The 17,870-nt window shown below is 48.8% G+C and overlaps 1 protein-coding gene across 4 annotated transcripts in view; it reads right to left on the reverse strand.

Moving 5' to 3' along the window:
- Positions 1 to 17,870, reverse strand: part of STAG3 (STAG3 cohesin complex component) — a 163,541-nt gene that overhangs the window by 79,857 nt on the left and 65,814 nt on the right. For all 4 annotated transcript variants that reach the window (XR_012221409.1, XM_073551652.1, XM_073551650.1 and 1 more), the window contains exon 7: positions 7,745 to 7,949. Coding sequence is in view for 3 of the 4 variants with exons in the window: in XM_073551652.1 (XP_073407753.1) it covers positions 7,745 to 7,949 (205 nt within the window). In the remaining variant the exon portion in view is untranslated. The remainder of the gene's footprint in view (positions 1 to 7,744; positions 7,950 to 17,870) is intronic.

The following is a 17,870-nucleotide window of genomic DNA, read 5'->3' on the forward strand; positions in this document are numbered from 1 at the left end:
GAGGGAAAATGAGAGGATTTTCTCCCTCCATCCGTGATCCATGTAGCTCAAGGAGGGAATTTTAATTTTATAATTTACAGGCCACCGCCCCTATCTAGGAGGGCGGACGGTTTCCCAGTGTGTGATTAGCTGTTTGCTATACAGCCTGCAAGCGCTGCCCGGACGCTGACTGGATCGCTGGATCCAGCAAGCAGGAGGCAGGGGAGCGGTGCGTGTGCTACTACGGACAGAGGAACGGCCCTTTAACCTGTCGCCAGGCTTCAGAGGAGATTGCTAATTACACTACCGTATTGAAGTGTATGTACTAAATAGGCAATAAAAAATCCAAAGTCCCTCTAACGGGACTAAAAACAAAGATATATAGTGGGGGAAATAAGTATTTATTACACTATCAATTTTACAAGTTTTCCCACCAGCAAAGAATGGAGGGGTCTGTAATTTTTATCGTCGGTACACTTCACCTGTGAGAGACAGAATCTAAAAATAAAAACCAGAAAATCACACTGTATGATTTTTACACAATTTGCATTCTATTGCATGAAATAAGTATTTGATCATCAATCAACCAGCAAGAATTCTGCTGTCACAGACCTGTTAGCTTTTCTTTAAGAAGCCTCCTACTCTGCACTAATTGCCTGGATTAATTTCACCTGTTTGACCTCATTACCTGTATAAAAGACACTTGTCCAAGCACTCAAATCACACTCCAACCTCTCCACCATGGCCAAGACCAAAGAGCTGTCTAAGGACACCAGGGACAAAATTGTAGACCTGCAGAAGGTTGGGATGGGCTACAGGACAATAGGCAAGCAGCTTGGTGAGAAGGCAACAATTGGTGCAATTATTAGAAAATGGAATAGAAGATGACTGTCAATCTTCCTCCGTCTGGGGCTCCATGCAAGGTCTTGACTTGTGGGGTATGGATGATTCTGAGAAAGGTCAGGAATCAGCTCAGAACTACACGGGAGGACCTGGGCAATGATTTGAAGAGAGCTGGGACTTCTTGGTATCAACTCCACTCAATGTGCTTGGAGGAGGAATAAGTAAGAGTACAACCCCAAAAACACTGTCCCAACCGTGATGCATGGTGGGGAAACATCATACTTTGGGAGTGCTTTTCTGCAAACGTGAGAGGAGGACTGCACCATATTGAAGGAAGGTTGTATGGGGCCATGTATAGCGCGATTTTGCCCAACAACCTCCTTCCCTCAATAAGAGCATTGAAGATGGGTCGTGGCTGGGTCTTCCAGCATGACAATGACCCGAAACCCACAGCCAGGGAAACTAAGGAGTGGCTCCGTAAGAAGTATTTCAAGGTCCTGGAGTGGCCTAGCCAGACCCCAGACCTGAACCCAATAGGAAATCTTTGGAGGCAGCTGAAACGCAATGTTTCCCAGTGACAGCCAAGAAACCTGAAAGATCTGGAGAAGATCTGTATGGAGGAGGGGGCCAAAATACCTGCTACAGTGTGCGCGAACCTGGCCAAGAACTACAGGAAACGTCTGACCTCTAACTGCAAACAAAGGTTTCTGGACCAAATATTAAGTTCTGTTTTATTATTGTATCAAATACTTATTTCCTGCAATAAAATGCAAATTAATTATGTAAAAATCCTACAATGGGATTATCTGGCAACAAAAGCCCCATAAATGTAACGAGGTGAAATGGAGATGGGGGGGAAAGCAACCCACTCCAACACCATATGCACAAGCTCAATCAAAGCTATGAAATTCAGGAGAAACAACAAGAGCATGCGATCAATTTGCATATAAAATTATCAAAATTTTATTTAGAGAAAGCACTACAGGTAAAATTCTCAAAGTGGCAGAAGTGCTCATCAAATAATGCAGACAGTATTAACCCAAGTGTCCCCAACTCCTCCCACCATGGGGCACTCTCCTTCCATCACGCCGCGTCGATCCAAGAATTTAAATGACTTAGGCCTGTTTCACATTTCCGTTATTTTGACGGGAGGCAAATCCGCCAGAGCGGTTAAAAACGGATCCGCCTCTGTCATGGGCTAAACGGATGCTACAGGATCCGTGTTGTGTACGGATCCGCTGGAGGGGAAATTTAAAGGAACCGCGGCCTGGAAAGGAGAGAGAGAGAGAGATAGGTAGAAGGAGAGAGAGAGAGAGAGAGGGAGGGGGAGAGAGAGAGAGCGCAAATTTTTTTTTCTTTGCACGGCTGTCCCGGAACGCAACTCAGGGGTTAAAAGCTGTGCTCCAGCGAATCTGCCGGGCATGCGCAATATAAATTAGCGGACCGTCGCTCGGAAAAAACGTTGCAGAGTCCGTCTCATCCGCCCAGGAGACGCTAAAAGTTTGACGGATCCGTCAAAAAAATGGGTGAGACGGACGGACGACCGTCGGTCAAGATTCGCCGCTAATGTAAGTCTATGGGGAAAAAAACAGGACTGCCCCTTTTTTGGCGGATCAGTTTTCTTTTTTTTTTCCGAAAATTGGCGGATTTTGACTGACGTCAAAAAATGGAAGTGTGAAAGAGGCCTTATTGGAACGGAGCCATTATGCGCCCACCCCCAAGAACTTCTTTGGTTCCAGCGGTCCGGTGTGCGGGTCCTTCCCATGTGGGCACTGCCTTGCCTGTGCCAATGTCCTGCGCTGCTCCACCTTTAGCTCCTCAGATGGCACAAGGGAATATAAGATCAGATATCCGATTTCATGTAGCACTTCAAATGTTATCTATTACGCCACATGCCCGTGCCCCAGAATATATGTGGGTCTCACCTCTAGGGAGCTGAGGGTGCGAACACGTGAGCCTGTGCGGGACATTGGCGCAGCCAGGACGGTGTCTGATTTGACTGAGCTCAAAAGTATTCCCCGACATTTCCGGGTACATCATAATTGCGATGCGGGGTTGCTGAAAATCAGGGGTATTGATGTACTCCACATGGGCATCAGGGGTGGCGACTACAAAAAAGTCCTCGCACAAATGGAGGTAAAATGGATTGTCCTATTGGACACCATGACACCAAGAGGACTTAATGAGTTCTTAAGTTTCGCCCGATTTTTGTAAGATCTGATGTCCCTGTGTGGGTATCCGTACCAGTTTTCGTAGTTCCATGTTCCTTATATGGTTAGGAGTATATATACTCTACATTGACTCATTCCTTTAGGCATTCCAGGTCTATGGCTTTGTTCCTGTGTCCGCATAACCCTGTATTTCCCACGCTTCCCAGCAGTACTTGTTTTGAATTGTTTTTATTTTTTCACTAACTTTTTAGTTTATTCTTTTCTATATTTAGTCAGTCTACAGTGGTCCTCCATTTGGCCTTGATTCTGCCCCGTTTTGTGGATCCTATATATCGTTTAGTGCAAGCAAGCGTATCCAGCGCTGTATGGAAATCTTCATACAATTATTCAATGGATGCATCGCCATATATTTATCTCTGTACAGGTGTGTGATTTACTATCTGCCTATGTATGCTGCCCCAAGGTGGTTATCTGTTATGAATGAGTCACCGTAGGAGGCAAAAACAGAAATACTAGCTAAGTCCAAAAAACCAGAGAAGTTGGCAGCTATCGGATTGCAGACCCCTGAACCTATCAACAACAACTAGCAGTAGCCGTGGGGGGTTCCTACGGTGCCCTAGACCCCTCGATCACAGCCGGAGAACTAAATATCCTAAAGACAGAAAGGGAAATCTAAACTGCCCGAGAGCAGACCCCAAAGCAATAGGCAGCCCCCAACATATAATGACGGTGAAGCAAGATGAAAAAACACTCACACAGATAGAAAAAATAGGCTGAGCTAACTAAATAGGACAGGATAGAAAAGCTGCTGTCTGCAATCCGCCAAAACCCTATCAAAACAAGAGCCAACAGACTGATAGGGAAAAAAGCCCTGAAGACGCTAGGCTTCAAAAGACTATATCAGTACTCAGGTATTTTCTGAAGACAGAGCAAAAAGGAATTCAGCTCATCCAGCAGGGGATGGCAGAATCCAGAAAAACAAGGCAAAACAAAACCAAAACACAAATGCGAAAAGCCGAGCAGAAAACTTAGCTTTTGAGGAGCAGGAATCAGACTGGTCTCCTAGAATCCCTCTGAGAAATCACCAGCACGGCATCATCCTGCTCAGGTGCTTGGTAATCAGCCTCACTACCTTCCTTCACCAGAAGAGGGAGTTCATCAGACCTCAATGGTGAAGGGGAAAATGAACTCACAACAGTTATCTATATATTGACATATGATTTTCTTCTGTTACCTATATGTGGCGGCAATGTATTAACTATTATGGCGTTTTTCTGGCCCATGATATACCGGTATGCCCTTTATTGTGCTCTGATCTATACTCCTGTTGCAGTCATCCACTTTTCTCTTTTATAACCTTATGGCCATGCGCATCGCTCTGGTATCTGTGGCTCCACACTGCGGCCGGCATCTGTATGCACTGCGCTTGTATCCGGGCATATGCCCGGCGCGTGCGCACTGTGCATGATGCCTGTGCTGCAGTGAAGGACCTGCAGACGCTAGGGCGCATGAGCCAAAGGCGCCATCACCATTGGTGGATTCCGGTCATGTGACCGGGTTCAGGGGCTAATTTAAGTCCTGCATGGACGCTTACAGCGACTTCCTCCTTGACAAAGCAGCCTGGTGCGCAGCGAAACGCGAGTCAAGGGTGACACTGCCGGGCTCTACTTCTCCTCCCCTCCCTGGTAAGCTCCTTTTAGGGTACTTTTAACGGATTTTTTTGACTTGCTATTATGGATTACCCGTACCATTCAGTCACCTGTTTCTGATGGTCCCACTTCTTGGTCTCTGATCCTACTACATAGCCCTCTGGCTTTATTATAGCATTATGATATGGGTAATTGGACGTATGACCATATTGGGGATTTTTGCCGGGATTGTTTCCATCATAGTCGGAGGAGTTGGGGACACTTGGGTTAATACTGTCTGCATTATTTGATGAGCACTTCTGTCACTTTGAGAATTTTACCTGTAGTACTTTCTCTAAATGAAATTTTGATAATTTTATATGCAAATTGATCGCATGCTCTTGTTGTTTCTCCTGAATTTCAATGTGATTTTCTGGATATTTTTTTAGATTTTGTCTCTCACAGGTGAAGAGTACCTGCGATAACAATTACTGACCTCTCCATTCTCTGTAGGTGGGAAAACTATCAAAATCAGCAGAGTATCCGATCCTTATTTTCCCCACAGTACACACACACACACATCAGACAATCATAAATGACCGCACCCTTAGGCTAAGTGCACACGTAGCAGAAATTTTCTGCTGAAAAACAGGACTCCCTTCCCAGAAACCGCACGTTTTTTTCTGCGCGTTTTTACCGCAATTTTTGCATTTTTTTTCCGCGCGGTTTCTAAACACATGGAAAAAGCCAGAAACGCGGAAAAAAACGCGAAATTAATGAGCATGCTGCGTTTACCGCAATGCGGTTTTTTCGCGGTAAAAAAAGCATCAATGTGCACAAAAAGTGCAAAATGCATAGAAATGAATGGGAAGCTTCTTTTTCGCGTTTTTCCCGCGGATTTTTTGGCAAATCCGCGGGAAAAACCGCTGCGTGTGAACACAGCCTTACTCTTCCCAAAATGCAAATAGCAAAATCTGAAAAACAAAATAAAAATGAACATGGACAGTGTTTTTCGCCACTCACCTCCCCAAAACAAAAATATAGAACTCTATCCATTAAAAAAGTAAAGAGTAACAGATAAGAAAAAAAAGTTACCGGGTGATTCTTACCACAAAGTGACCGCCACAACATAAAGAGAAAACAAAGAGCGTTTGTGTTTTTTCACCATTTCACGGTATTTGGATTTTTGTCGCCATTTCTCAGCACATTACGGTAAAATGAATATGACAACTCCTGGAAAAAAACCAAGCGCTCGTACGGCTATGTCACTGGCAAAAAAAGTAATGGCTTGTGTAAGAATGGGAGGAAAAAAAACAAACTAATGTGCAAGGAGTAGTAAGGATAGATAAAGGGATCCCTGCTCCGAAAGATGGCTGCCATAAGGGAAAGGTTCGTCACTTTAAGAAAAGAAAAGCCTTCGGCACAAGTGAAATCCTGCTGGTAATAGTTAGATTTATGGAGACAACCTACAGGAGACAGAATTCATATCACCAACGTTGGCATTCCCTTGTGCTGAATGCTTTTCTTTTCTTAAAGGGCTATTCCCATCTCCAAGATCCTATCACAATATCAAAAATTCAATTAGAAATATAGTATAGTTCTACTGATTCACTAGGTCATTTACCCCATGTGCAGGGCATTGCAGTAGCTTAGGTATCCACGGTTACAGCCACTAACAACTAACTCACTCCTTATGAGTGGTTGTAACCATGGATACCTAAGCTACTGCAATGCCCTGCACATGGGGTAAGTGACATGAAGAATCAGAAGAACTATACTACATTCCTAATGTTATTATTAGTACACCTATTACATACTGGGACAGGATATTGGAGATGAGAATATCCTTTAAGGAGTTTGTATAGAGAATTAAAATTATTTTTAAACTATGAAGTTATAGACATTGGATAAAAAAAATATGAAAAAAAGTGAAGTGACATCTTCCCAATCCCTCACAGCTCCTGCTCTGACATTACCCGGTGGTCCCCCTTGTCCTCTCCTTCCTAGTCTCACCATGACACCATAAATAGGTGCTGGACACTATGTGCGGGGGGGGGGGGGGGGGGGGGGGCTCCAGCAGCCATGTGTAGGGGGGGACTTCATAAACCAGTAAATACACAAGCGTTCGGCCAACAGTAACTGTATAACCATCCTTAGAGGTTATCACCGAGCAGACAGACCATTAATTGCATTTTTCTTTCTTTTTGCAGCTTATGTGAAAGACAGGGAGGCATGGACAGAACTGGTCTACAGAGTATCCGAGGGTCGAACACGACCAAATGGTCAGAATCTAGAGCAGGACAAAGGTTGCCATCCCATCCGTCCCCGTCTTTCTCCCAAATTCACAATCTATGACTGAATAGATCACACATCTGTGTATCGCTGTCAAGTACGGACCATGACACAGGAACTGGCAGCAGTATCCTGAAAGTCACATCCCGAAATATATGTGTAGGAGACCATTGAGTTTGGGTTGGGAGACCTGCAGCCGGTCCATGAATCATGGACAGAAAGCTGAATGTGTGAATGAGGCCGATGTTCCCTATCTCAGGCGCCAATTTCACACAAAGTCAATATATCTTCCTGTGAAAACAGGTTATATCCGCCACCATCCTCCAGTCACAGGACAGATGTGTCGGGGACGTTTCTTCTGCTGATTGTAATCATCATATAAAAGAATCAATAGAAGAACAAAGGGACAAGCAAAGTCAGAAGGAGGAGGTGTCAGCAGCGGAGAGGAGCCAAATCCTGAGGGTCCAGAGGAACAGATGGTGGAGGAGAAAGGAAGAAAGATTTATGGCCGAATCTTCCTGCAGAGGAACCTCGCACATCTTACAGCGACAAGGTTGACTTTTCAGAGCGTGATCAATTTATGAAGGACGAGAAAGATGGGCTGCTGGGGCGATCTGCGGACCACCTCCTGGCCCACTCCTAGGAAGGTGAAAGACGTCTAATACTAAAAAGACGCGATGACAGAACCACGCGCTCACTGCTTTGTTTTCCACATTTCTTACCAAAAATCGGAAGAGATTCAAATAGAAGCAAGTTGAATATTCCCCGGTAGCTTATTACGCTCCCTATTATTGGCGTCTACCGACGATCACAGGACTGTATACAACTCACCGGCAAATGTGCTGGTGTGTCGGAAGGCGCGAACCTGGGAGTCCGACAGACCAGTGACAAAGGAGACGAGTAGGTCCATGAAAATCCCGTCATAGATGACGTTGTGTTGACAGCAGATGATCAAAGCGCCCAGAAATTCTCCAAAATTCACCCGGAACTTCTTCCAAGTCTTTGAGCTGAGTGACAGAGGATAGTCTGCCGAGTCCTGGGGAAATAAACATTATTATGTAATATAATTAAAAATGTATTAATATGGCAAGCTGTTCACATACAGTGGGTGCGGAAAGTATTCGGACCCCTTTACATTTTTCACTCTTTGTTTCATTGCAGCCATTTGGTAAATTCAAAAAAGTTCTTTTTTTTCCTCATTCATGTACACTCTGCACCCCATCTTGACTGCAAAAAACAGAAATGTAGAAATGTTTGCAAATTTATTAAAAAAGAAAAACTGAAATATCACATGGTCATAAGTATTCAGACCCTTTGTTCAGACACTCATATTTAAGTCACATGCTGTCCATTTCCTTGTGATCGTCTTTGAGATGGTTCTACTCCTTCATTGGAGTCCAGCTGTGTTTAATTAAACTGATAGGACTTGATTTCTAAAGGCGCACACCTGTCTATATAAGACCTCACAGCTCACAGTGCATGCCAGACCAAATGAGAATCATGAGGTCAAAGGAACTGGCCAAGGAGCTCAGAGACAGAATTGTGGCAATGCACAGATCTGGCCAAGGTTAGAAAAGAATTTCTGCTGTACTCAAGGTTCCTGAGAGCACAGTGGCCTCCATAATACTTAAATGGAAGAAGTTTGGGACCATCAGAAGTCTTCCTAGACCTGGCTGTCCAGCCAAACTGAGCAATCGTGGGAGAAGAGCCTTGGTGAGAGAGATAAAGAAGAACCTCAAGATCACTGTGGCTGAGCTCCACAGATGCAGTCGGGAGATGGGAGAAAGTTCCACAAAGTCAACTATCACTGCACCCCTCCACCAGTCGGGCCTTTATGGCAGAGTGGCCACGACGGAAGCCTCTCCTCAGTGCCATACACATGAAAGCCCGCATTGAGTTTGCTAAAACATGGATTTTTGTGATAACTCACCGTAAAATCCTTTTCTCTGAGACGCTCATTGGGGGACACAGGTACTGTGGGTGTATGCTACTGCCGCTTGGAGGCTGACACTAAGTGAAAAAAGAGGTTAGCTCCTCCTCCGCCGTTTACACCCTCGCCCCGACTGCGGGCGGAAACCAGTTTGGTGCAAAAGCTGTAGGAGAACAAACAAAAATCAGATAACATCAACCTTAATACAGGTAACAACATGTCTAGAAAATAGCCACCCTAGTTTCATACAGAAAGCATATTAATTAAAAAAACAGAAGCCACTTGACTAATAGGGTGGGAGCTGTGTCCCCCAATGAGCGTCTCGGAGAAAAGGATTTTACGGTGAGTTATCACAAAAATCCATGTTTCTCCTTCGCCTCATTGGGGGACACAGATACTGTGGGACGTCCTAAAGCAGTCCCTGGGTGGGAAGTTGACTCACTGATCCAAGCTACATGCCCCTCTTGTCTAAAGGTGCGCCACTGCTGCTTGGAGAATCCTTCTACCCAGGCTCGCATCCGCCAAAGCCTGAGTATGGACATTGTAATATTTAGTAAACGTGTGCAGGCTGGACCAGGTTGCTGCCTTGCAAACCTGTTCCGCCGAAGCCTGGTGTGGAAGCGCTCAAGAGGCGCCCACTGCCCGAGTAGAGTGTGCTCTGATCCCTGCTGGAATCGAAGCACCTCTGACGCAGTAGGATTCCTGAACAAAACGAATCCATTTGGCTATGGTTGATTTTGAGGCAGCGTGTCCCTTCCTGCGACCCTCAGGGAGCACGAACAGCGGGTCTGACTGACGAAAGAGTGCCGTCCACGACACGTCCCTCCTGAGAGCTTTCACCAGGTCCAACGTATGAAGAGCCTTTTCCACACGGTGCACCGTTGCTGGACAGAAAGAGGGCAAGACAATATCCTCATTAATATGAAACAACCTTTGGTAAAAAAAGGAGGAGCTGGTCTAAGAACCACCTTGTATTTGTAAAAGGTCAGGAACGGGGCTCGGCAAGATAATGTTGCCAGCTCCGACACCCTCCTGATCGATGTTATGGCTACCAGAAACACCACCTTCCAGGAAAGGTATGACAAGGAGACATCCTGCAGCGGCTCAAATGGAGCTTCCTGCAGAACACTTAGGACCAGGTTAAGGTCCCAGGCGTCCATAGGTGCCTTATAGGGAGGTACCAAGTGGGAGACCCCCTGGATGAAAGTCTTAACATGCAAGTTGGTAGCAATCCTGCGCTGAAAGAGGACAGATAAAGCTGATATCTGTCTTCTGAGAGAACTGGGAGCCAAACCTGAGTCTAAACCAGACAGGAGAAAAGCCAAGATATTAGGGATGGAGAATCTCAGTGGCGAACAACCGTTGTCCCGGCACCATGCAAAGAAAACCTTTCAGGTGTGGTGGTAAACTCGTGCCGAGGTAGGCTTTCGGGCGCTAACCATCGTAGCAACCACCTTGCGCCCGAACCCCGCCTGCGTCAGGATCCAGGATTCAACAGCCAAGCCGTCAAACACAGGGCCCCTGAGTTCGGGCGGCAGATCGGCCCTTGAGACAGTAGATCTGGGCTCTCTGGCAGGCGCCATGGCACGTCGACGAGCAGCTGCACTAGATCTGCGTACCACGCCCGACGAGGCCAGTCTGGGGCCAGCAGAATCACTGGCACCCCCTGTGCCTTGATTTTCTTGATGACCCTCGGAAGCAGAGGCAGCGGGGGAAACAGGTATGGGAGGCAAAACTGATTCCATGGCAGAACCAGCGCATCCATGGCGATTGCATGCGGGTCCCGGGACCACGCGACGAACATGGACACCTTGGCGTTCACCCTGGACGCCATCAGATCCACATCCGGAGTTCCCCACCGTTGGCAAATCTGCTGAAAAACCTCTGGGTGAAGTGACCATTCTCTGGACACAAGCCACTGCCGGCTGAGAAAGTCTGCTGCCCAGTTCTCTACCCCTGGGATGTGGACAACCGATATCAGCGAGCGGTTCCTCTTGGCCCAGCGAAGCACGTGCCCTACTTCACGCATGGTTTCCCTGCTGCGGGTGCCCCCCTGGTGATTTATGTAAGCCACCGCCGTTGCGTTGTCCGACTGAATCCGGACGGGGCGGCCTGCTACAAGGTGATGGAATCGATGCAGAGTCAGCCGGATCGCCCGTATCTCCAACAAGTTGATCGGGAGGGCTGCCTCCTGCAGTGACCACCGTCCCTGGGTCGTGTGGTGGCGAAAAACCGCTCCCCAGCCGAAAAGGCTGGTGTCGGTTGTGACCACCAGCCACTGATCTGGGGGGAAGGGTTTCCCCTGAAGTAGGGAGGAACTGCTTGTCCACCACTCTAGTGACTGCCTGACCTGAGAGGACAACCAGCACCGATGATCGAGCGTGAATGGGTTCTTGTCCCAGGCGTGCTGTAGGGGACGAAGATGAAACTGGGCGAACGGGATCGCTTCTATCGCTGCCACCATTTTCCCCAGAATCCTCATGCTGAAACGGATGGTGTGAGGGACTTGTTGGCGCAGTACTCCCACCCCCTGCCGGAGGGCTAGGGCCTTGTCTCAAGGGAGACCTACCAAACCTCGGCAAGTGTCGAAGGTCATCCCTAAAAAGGAAATTCTCTGAGCTGGAACAAGAGATGACTTCTTTACATTGACCAACCACCCTAAGCGGGCAAGAGTATCTAGCGTAATGCTGACACTTTCCTCGCATGCCTGCCTTGAAGGGGCTTTGACCAAGAGGTTGTCTAAGTAGGGGAATACTACTATGCCCCGGGAGTGCAGGATGGCCATGGGGACTGCCATGACCTTTGTGAACACTCTGGGAGCCGTGGCTAGCCCGAAGGGCAGCGCTGCAAACTGAAAATGTAGACCGTTGATGACGAAGCGTAGAAACCTTTGATGTGGAGGGAAAATGAGAATATGCTGGTAGGTGTCCTGGATATCGATAGAGGCCAAATACTCACCCTGCCTCATTGCCGCTCTGAATGAACGGAGAGATTCCATCCGGAAATGTCTGATCCTGATAAATCTGTTCAGGAACTTTAGATCCAAAACGGGCCTGACCGTCCCGTCCTTTTTGGGAACTGCAAACAGGTTGGAATAGAAGCCCTGCGCATTTTCGTTTTCCGGTACTGGAATGATAACTACGTTGTGAGAGAGCGAATCGATGGCCTCTAGTAGAGCCCTTGCCCGGGTATCCACCTTGGGAAGCCGGGAAAGAAAAAATCGTCTTGGGGGGTACCTGACAAATTCTAACTTGTACCCTGTGGACACCAGCTCTCTCACCCAGCATCGTGCGTAAAATTGAGCAAGGCGTGGTGAAACCGGAGCAGGCGGCCGCCTACCCCGCTGGTGCCGCCTGACAAATGCCCCGAGTCATTTGGCTGAAGATCTTTGGGACCTGGATCCTCTCGACCTAGACTGGTTAGCACACATCCTCCCCAATGGGTTGGCTCTATATGAGACCTGCTGGTCCCTATTGTGATTGGGACGTCCTGATGCAGCGGAGTTAGCCGCTGTCGTCCACCCGGGGTTGCGAAAGGTCCGAAATCGCGCCTGCAACTGGTGACAAAACGGCTTTGGCCTTTTGCTGAGGAAGAAAGCCGCTCTTGCCTCCTGTGGAGTCGGAGATGAGCTGATCTAGCCTCTCTCCGAACAGGCGGCCGCACTGGTAAGGTAGCGCTGTCAAGGACTTTTTTGAGGCTGAATCAGCCTGCCATGTCCTTAACCATAGCGCTCTCCTAATGGAGATTGCATTTGCGGCTGCAAGTACTGAGCAGTTGGCCGCATCTAAAGATGCATTAATCAAGTAGTCCGCCGCCATGGCTATCTGATTTGGGATTTCTGATACTTCTGCTGGGAGGCCTAGGTCCTGCAAGGCTCTATTCAAAGTTTCTGACCAAGAAATCATGGCCTTGGCTACCCATGTTGCTGCGAACGAGGGAGAAAGCGCTGATCCTGATGCCTCAAACATTGAGTGAGCCAAATTCTCTATGAGACGATTAATGGGATCCTTAATAGAAGAACCACCAGGCACAGATAGTAAAGTTCTTGTAGCCAAGCGCGACACCGGTGGGTCCACTGTCGGGGATTCCGTCCACTTTTTACGGAGATACGTGGGAAAAGGGTACTTTGCCTCGAGTGCCCTCTGACCTGGGAACCGCCTATCCGGCCGTTCTGTGTTTTTGCACTATGCCCTCAAATTCAGGGTGAGTGCAAAATACTCTATGGGGACGCATGACACGCTTAAATAACACCTTATGGCCCGCAGCCAGAGTGGAATCATCCTCAATTCCCAGAGTCTGGTTGACGGCTTCTATGAGACTGTCAACCGTTTCCTGACCACCTGGCGTATCTAGGTCAAGGGGTACATCCGAGTCGTAGTCCGAGTCTTGTTCGCTATCGACTGCTGGCGACGGGGAGCGAGAAGCAGAGCTCACGGATGCCGAGGCACTGAATGGAACGGGAGACGCCGTGTGGGTTTGTTTCCCCCGGGTCTGCCTGGAATGAGGGCGGCCCCTGCAGGCCGGAGGCTCGTGTGAGGTAGAGGACCCCTCTAAGCCAGGGGAGCCACTGTCCCTGCCCCTATCTGGGGCTCGAAGGGACTCGATTGCTCTCATAAGTGACGCCATAGATTGAGACAGTGATAACGCCCATTCCGGGGGACCTGTTACACTGGGCTCGGTCGCAGGGGAGGGCTCCTGAGCGCGTTCGGACTCGCAGGCTTCGCATACCCGTTTGGTCTTTGCCCGCGGAAAAGCCGACTGACAGGAGATGCATGCAGCGTATAGGAATGTATGTGTCTTAGATCTTCCTGACATGTTGTACCTGTCAAGGCCCCGGGCTGACAAAAAAAACGCCGGGGGAGGGCGCTCTTTGTTCCTGATAGCGTGGCCTGTCCGTGGGGCTGGGGGGCAGCACTTATCCCAGTCCCGTGTCCTCAGCGTGCGAGGCGCCGCTTTAATCTGCACGCCAGTACTGCAGGCTGGTCCCCGGAAGAAAAAGAAGGATCCTGGGGGCGGTCTTTTCTTTGCGGCCTAGTTCCGGCCTAAAGCCGGGGACTAAATTCCCTCCGGCGCCCGCCCAGGCTATGGGGGCCGGGGCCACCGTGACACGATGCCGGGGGCGGGGACTTCCAGCCGAGGCCTAGCGCTGGCTGAAGCCGCAGCCTCGATTCATTCCCCCATCCGCCCGGGGTGGGGCGGATGCCGGACCTCCAGAAACCGAATCCCTGGACGCCGCAGGAGCCCTCCCTGGCCATCATTCCTCAGGTAGAGGGGAGGGGACCCTAAACGATCAGGACGGTGCAGGCACCCTAGCTCCACCTAACCCCCTGCAGGGGTGAGGAGAGGGACCGTCCGCCACCTTGCCCCCCACAGTCCTTAGCATTGGTGGGGCAGCGGGGCCGCGCGGACTACGCTTGTGCCTCTGTGCAGCCCAGGGCTTCAATACCCTGGGGTGGACAGGATTAAGTCCGGTATCATGTCCCACAGTGCGGGAGAGGATACGTGGAGGGACACTCACACGTGCTCGCCCGTTGTTGGTTTGGGGAGATCGGACCCTTTCAATAGGGTCCGTCGCCCCTATCTCGTTTTCATAGTGAAAAAATGGAGCACCCGGTAAAATCCCCGTTGCGGGAGAGGCAACGTGGAGGGACACTCGCACATGCTCGCCCGTTCAATAGGGTCCGTCGCCCCTGTCTTATCTTCATGGGGGGGAAAAAAAAAAAAAAACACAGTCTTGAGACAGACCGAAGTGTGCCTCCAACAGACACTAAGCAAAAAACTGGTTTCCGCCTGCAGTCGGGGCGAGGGTGTATATGGCGGAGGAGGAGCGAACCTCTTTTTTCACTTAGTGTCAGCCTCCAAGCGGCAGTAGCGTACAGGCACAGTATCTGTGTCCCCAATGAGGCAAAGGAGAAAACACATGAAGGACTCACAGACTATGAGAAATAAGATTCTCTGGTCTGATGAGATGAAGATAGAACTTTTTGGTGATAATTCTAAGCGGTATGTGTGGAGAAAACCAGGCACTGCTCATCACCTGCCCAATACAATTCCAACAGTGAAGCATGTTGGTGGCAGCATCATGCTATGGGGGTGTTTTTCAGCTGCAGGGACAGAACTGGTTGCAACTGAAGAAAACATGAATGCGGCCAAGTACAAAGATATCCTGGATGAAAACCTCTTCCAGAGTGCTCTGGACCTCAGAATTGGCCAAAGGTTCACCTTCCAACAAGACAATGACCCTAAGCACACAGCTAAAATAACAAAGGAGTGACTTCAGAACAACTCTGTGACCATTCCTGACTGTCTCAGCCAGAGCCCTGACCTAAACCCAATTGAGCATCTCCGGAGAGACCTGAAAATGGCTGTCCACCAACGTTCACCATCCTTCCTGACGGAACTGTAGAGGATCTCCATGGAAGAATGGCAGACGATCCCCAAATCCAGGGGTGAAAAACTTGTTGCATCATTCCCAAGAAGACTCAAGGCTGTACTAGCCCAAAAGGTGCTTCTGCTCAATACTGAGCAAAGGGTCTGAATACTTATGACCATGTGAGATTTCAGTTTTTATTTTTTAATAAATTTGCAAAAATTTTCACATTTTTCAGTCAAGATGGGGTGCAGAGTGCACATGAATGAGAAAAAAAATGGACTTTTTTGAATTTACCAAATGGCTGCAATGAAACAAAGACTGAAAAATTTAAAGGAGTCTGAATACTTTCTGTACCCGCTGTTCAAGTAGATAATGGGTTTTTTGTAATTCCGATAAAATCCATTTCTTGTTGAATATATTGGGACATATAAAACCGTGGGTAAAGGTCCTATGGCTAGGAGTCATGACGATAGGTAAAATGGGCTGGTGGGCTATCACCCGCTCCTCAGACACCAGGCAGCTCTGGAGGAACCCAAACCTGGAAAAGTTCTATAACAATGAACAACTGGAGGCAACGAGAGCGGACACTGAGATAAGAGAGCAGGAATAGGGAGAGAGCTGTATTCCCCAAAGTATTCCATGAGAAAAGCATTTTATGGTAAGAGGTTTTTGATACTCACTGTAAAATCCATTTCTGGTAGCCTTCACCGGGGAAGGGGGACACAGGAATCCAAGGATGAATGCAGCTGACACTAAGAGCAAAAAGTCAACTCCAACTCTCGAGGCTACATGGCCTACTGGCAACCAAGTTACTCAGTAAGTGAGAAAGCAGTAGGAAGAAAGAAACCACAAAGTAGAATAAATACAAAACACGCGCCCAAAAGAGGCAGAAGAAAATAGGGGATGGGTGATGTTTCCCAAAAATAATGCTAGGAGAAAAGGATGAGTACAAAAATCCTCTTTTCTTAGGTGCTTCATTGAGGACACAGGAAACCATGGGAACTCCTAAAGACTCCACTGCAAGGGTGGAGTGAGCCGTAACCCGGTGTGGGGGCGCTCTGTCGTTTTTCTGATACGATTCCAGAATGGCAGAATGAATCCAGCGAGCAATGGTAGCCTCAGAGGTGTGAGACCTCGCCGATAGCCCTCTGAGATGTCAAAAAGTCTGAACATCTAAGAAAGGCCGTTACTGACAGGTAGTGACGAGCAGTTCCAGCCAGATCAATTTGTGTAAGGATCTCACAGTGGTGTGATGGGGAGAAGCACAGAACAAAGGTAAAACAACCTTCTGATTAAGGTAAAGGAAGTGATTACTATAAGGAATGCCACCTTCCAGGAGAGCAGAAGCAGGGACACGTCCTGCATTGTAAGACATCTTGAACCAGGTTGAGATCTGAAGCATCTAAGGGAGACAGTCACACCTTTAAGAGAGGTCTTAGTTTTCAGCCTGAAAGCCAGGTTTTTCAGAAAAAGATAGACAAGGCAGAAACCTAAGGGAAATGACAGCCAGACCGAACAGAAGACCCAACTGCAAGAAAGAAAAGAGAGCCAGGCTACGTAGTTGGATTCTCAACAATGAAAAAAGACCTTCCAAGTACAAAAGGTACCGTATTTTTCGGACTATAATACAAACTTTTTTCCCAAAAATTTTTTTGGGGAAAATGGGGGTGCGTGTTATAGTCGGAATATACTTACAAATACTGTGGCGGCAGCAGGAGTCGGGCGGTTCTGCGGTGGTCCCAGGCCGACGCTGCCGGGCGATGATCACACTCCTCAGGCTGGTGCAGCAGGTTCGGAGGTGGTGCGGGGAAGGGGGGGGGGGCTCCGCTGGCATTTTGTGAAAGCCCGGAGGACCCGCACATCCATTGCTGCAATGAGGTGGCCTTCGGGAAAATGGCCGCCGGGGGCGGCGCATGCTCAGATTGAGATCTCGGCAACGAGATCTCGTCTCCCGAGATCTCGTTGCCGAGATCTCAATCTGCTGCGATGCGGTGGCCTCTGGGGAAAATGGCTGCCAGGGGAGGCGCATACTCAGATTGAGATGTCGGCAACGAGATCGCGTCTCCCGAGATCATTCTGAGCATACGCAGATCCTCGGCGGCCATTTTCCCGGAGGCCACCGTATCGCAGCAATGGATATGCGGGGCTTCCGGGCTTTCACAAGATTCCGGCGGAGACCCCCACACCACAGAGCAACACCGCCGAACCTGCAGCAACAGCCTGGGATGGTTTTTCCCGGAGGCCACGGCATCACAGCAATGGATATTCAGGGCCTCTGGGCATTCTCAAGATGTCGGCAGAGACCCGAGCACACAGCCGAACCCACAGCACCAGCCTGGGATGGGATTTCCCAGAGGCCACCGCATCATAGCAAAGGATATGCAGGGCCTCCGGGCTTTCACAAGATGCTGGCAGAGACCCGAGCACATCGCCGAACCCGCAGCACCAGCCTGGGATGGGATTTTCCAGAGGCCACCGCACCAGCCTGGGATAGGAGTCTTAACACCGGACCACCAAACATCTCCTGTGACCCCGCTCCACCAGCGCTGCAGATCCCCCCCCGGTAAGCTGAATTTGGACGGTAAGACGGACCCCCATTTGACACATTAATTCTTTCCCCTTATTTTCCTTCTGAAAATTTAAGGTGCGTCATA

This window comes from Dendrobates tinctorius, unplaced genomic scaffold, assembly GCF_039654945.1.
Source record: "Dendrobates tinctorius isolate UK_male_01 unplaced genomic scaffold, ASM3965494v1 ptg000178l, whole genome shotgun sequence".
NCBI classification, from domain to species: Eukaryota; Metazoa; Chordata; class Amphibia; order Anura; family Dendrobatidae; genus Dendrobates; species Dendrobates tinctorius.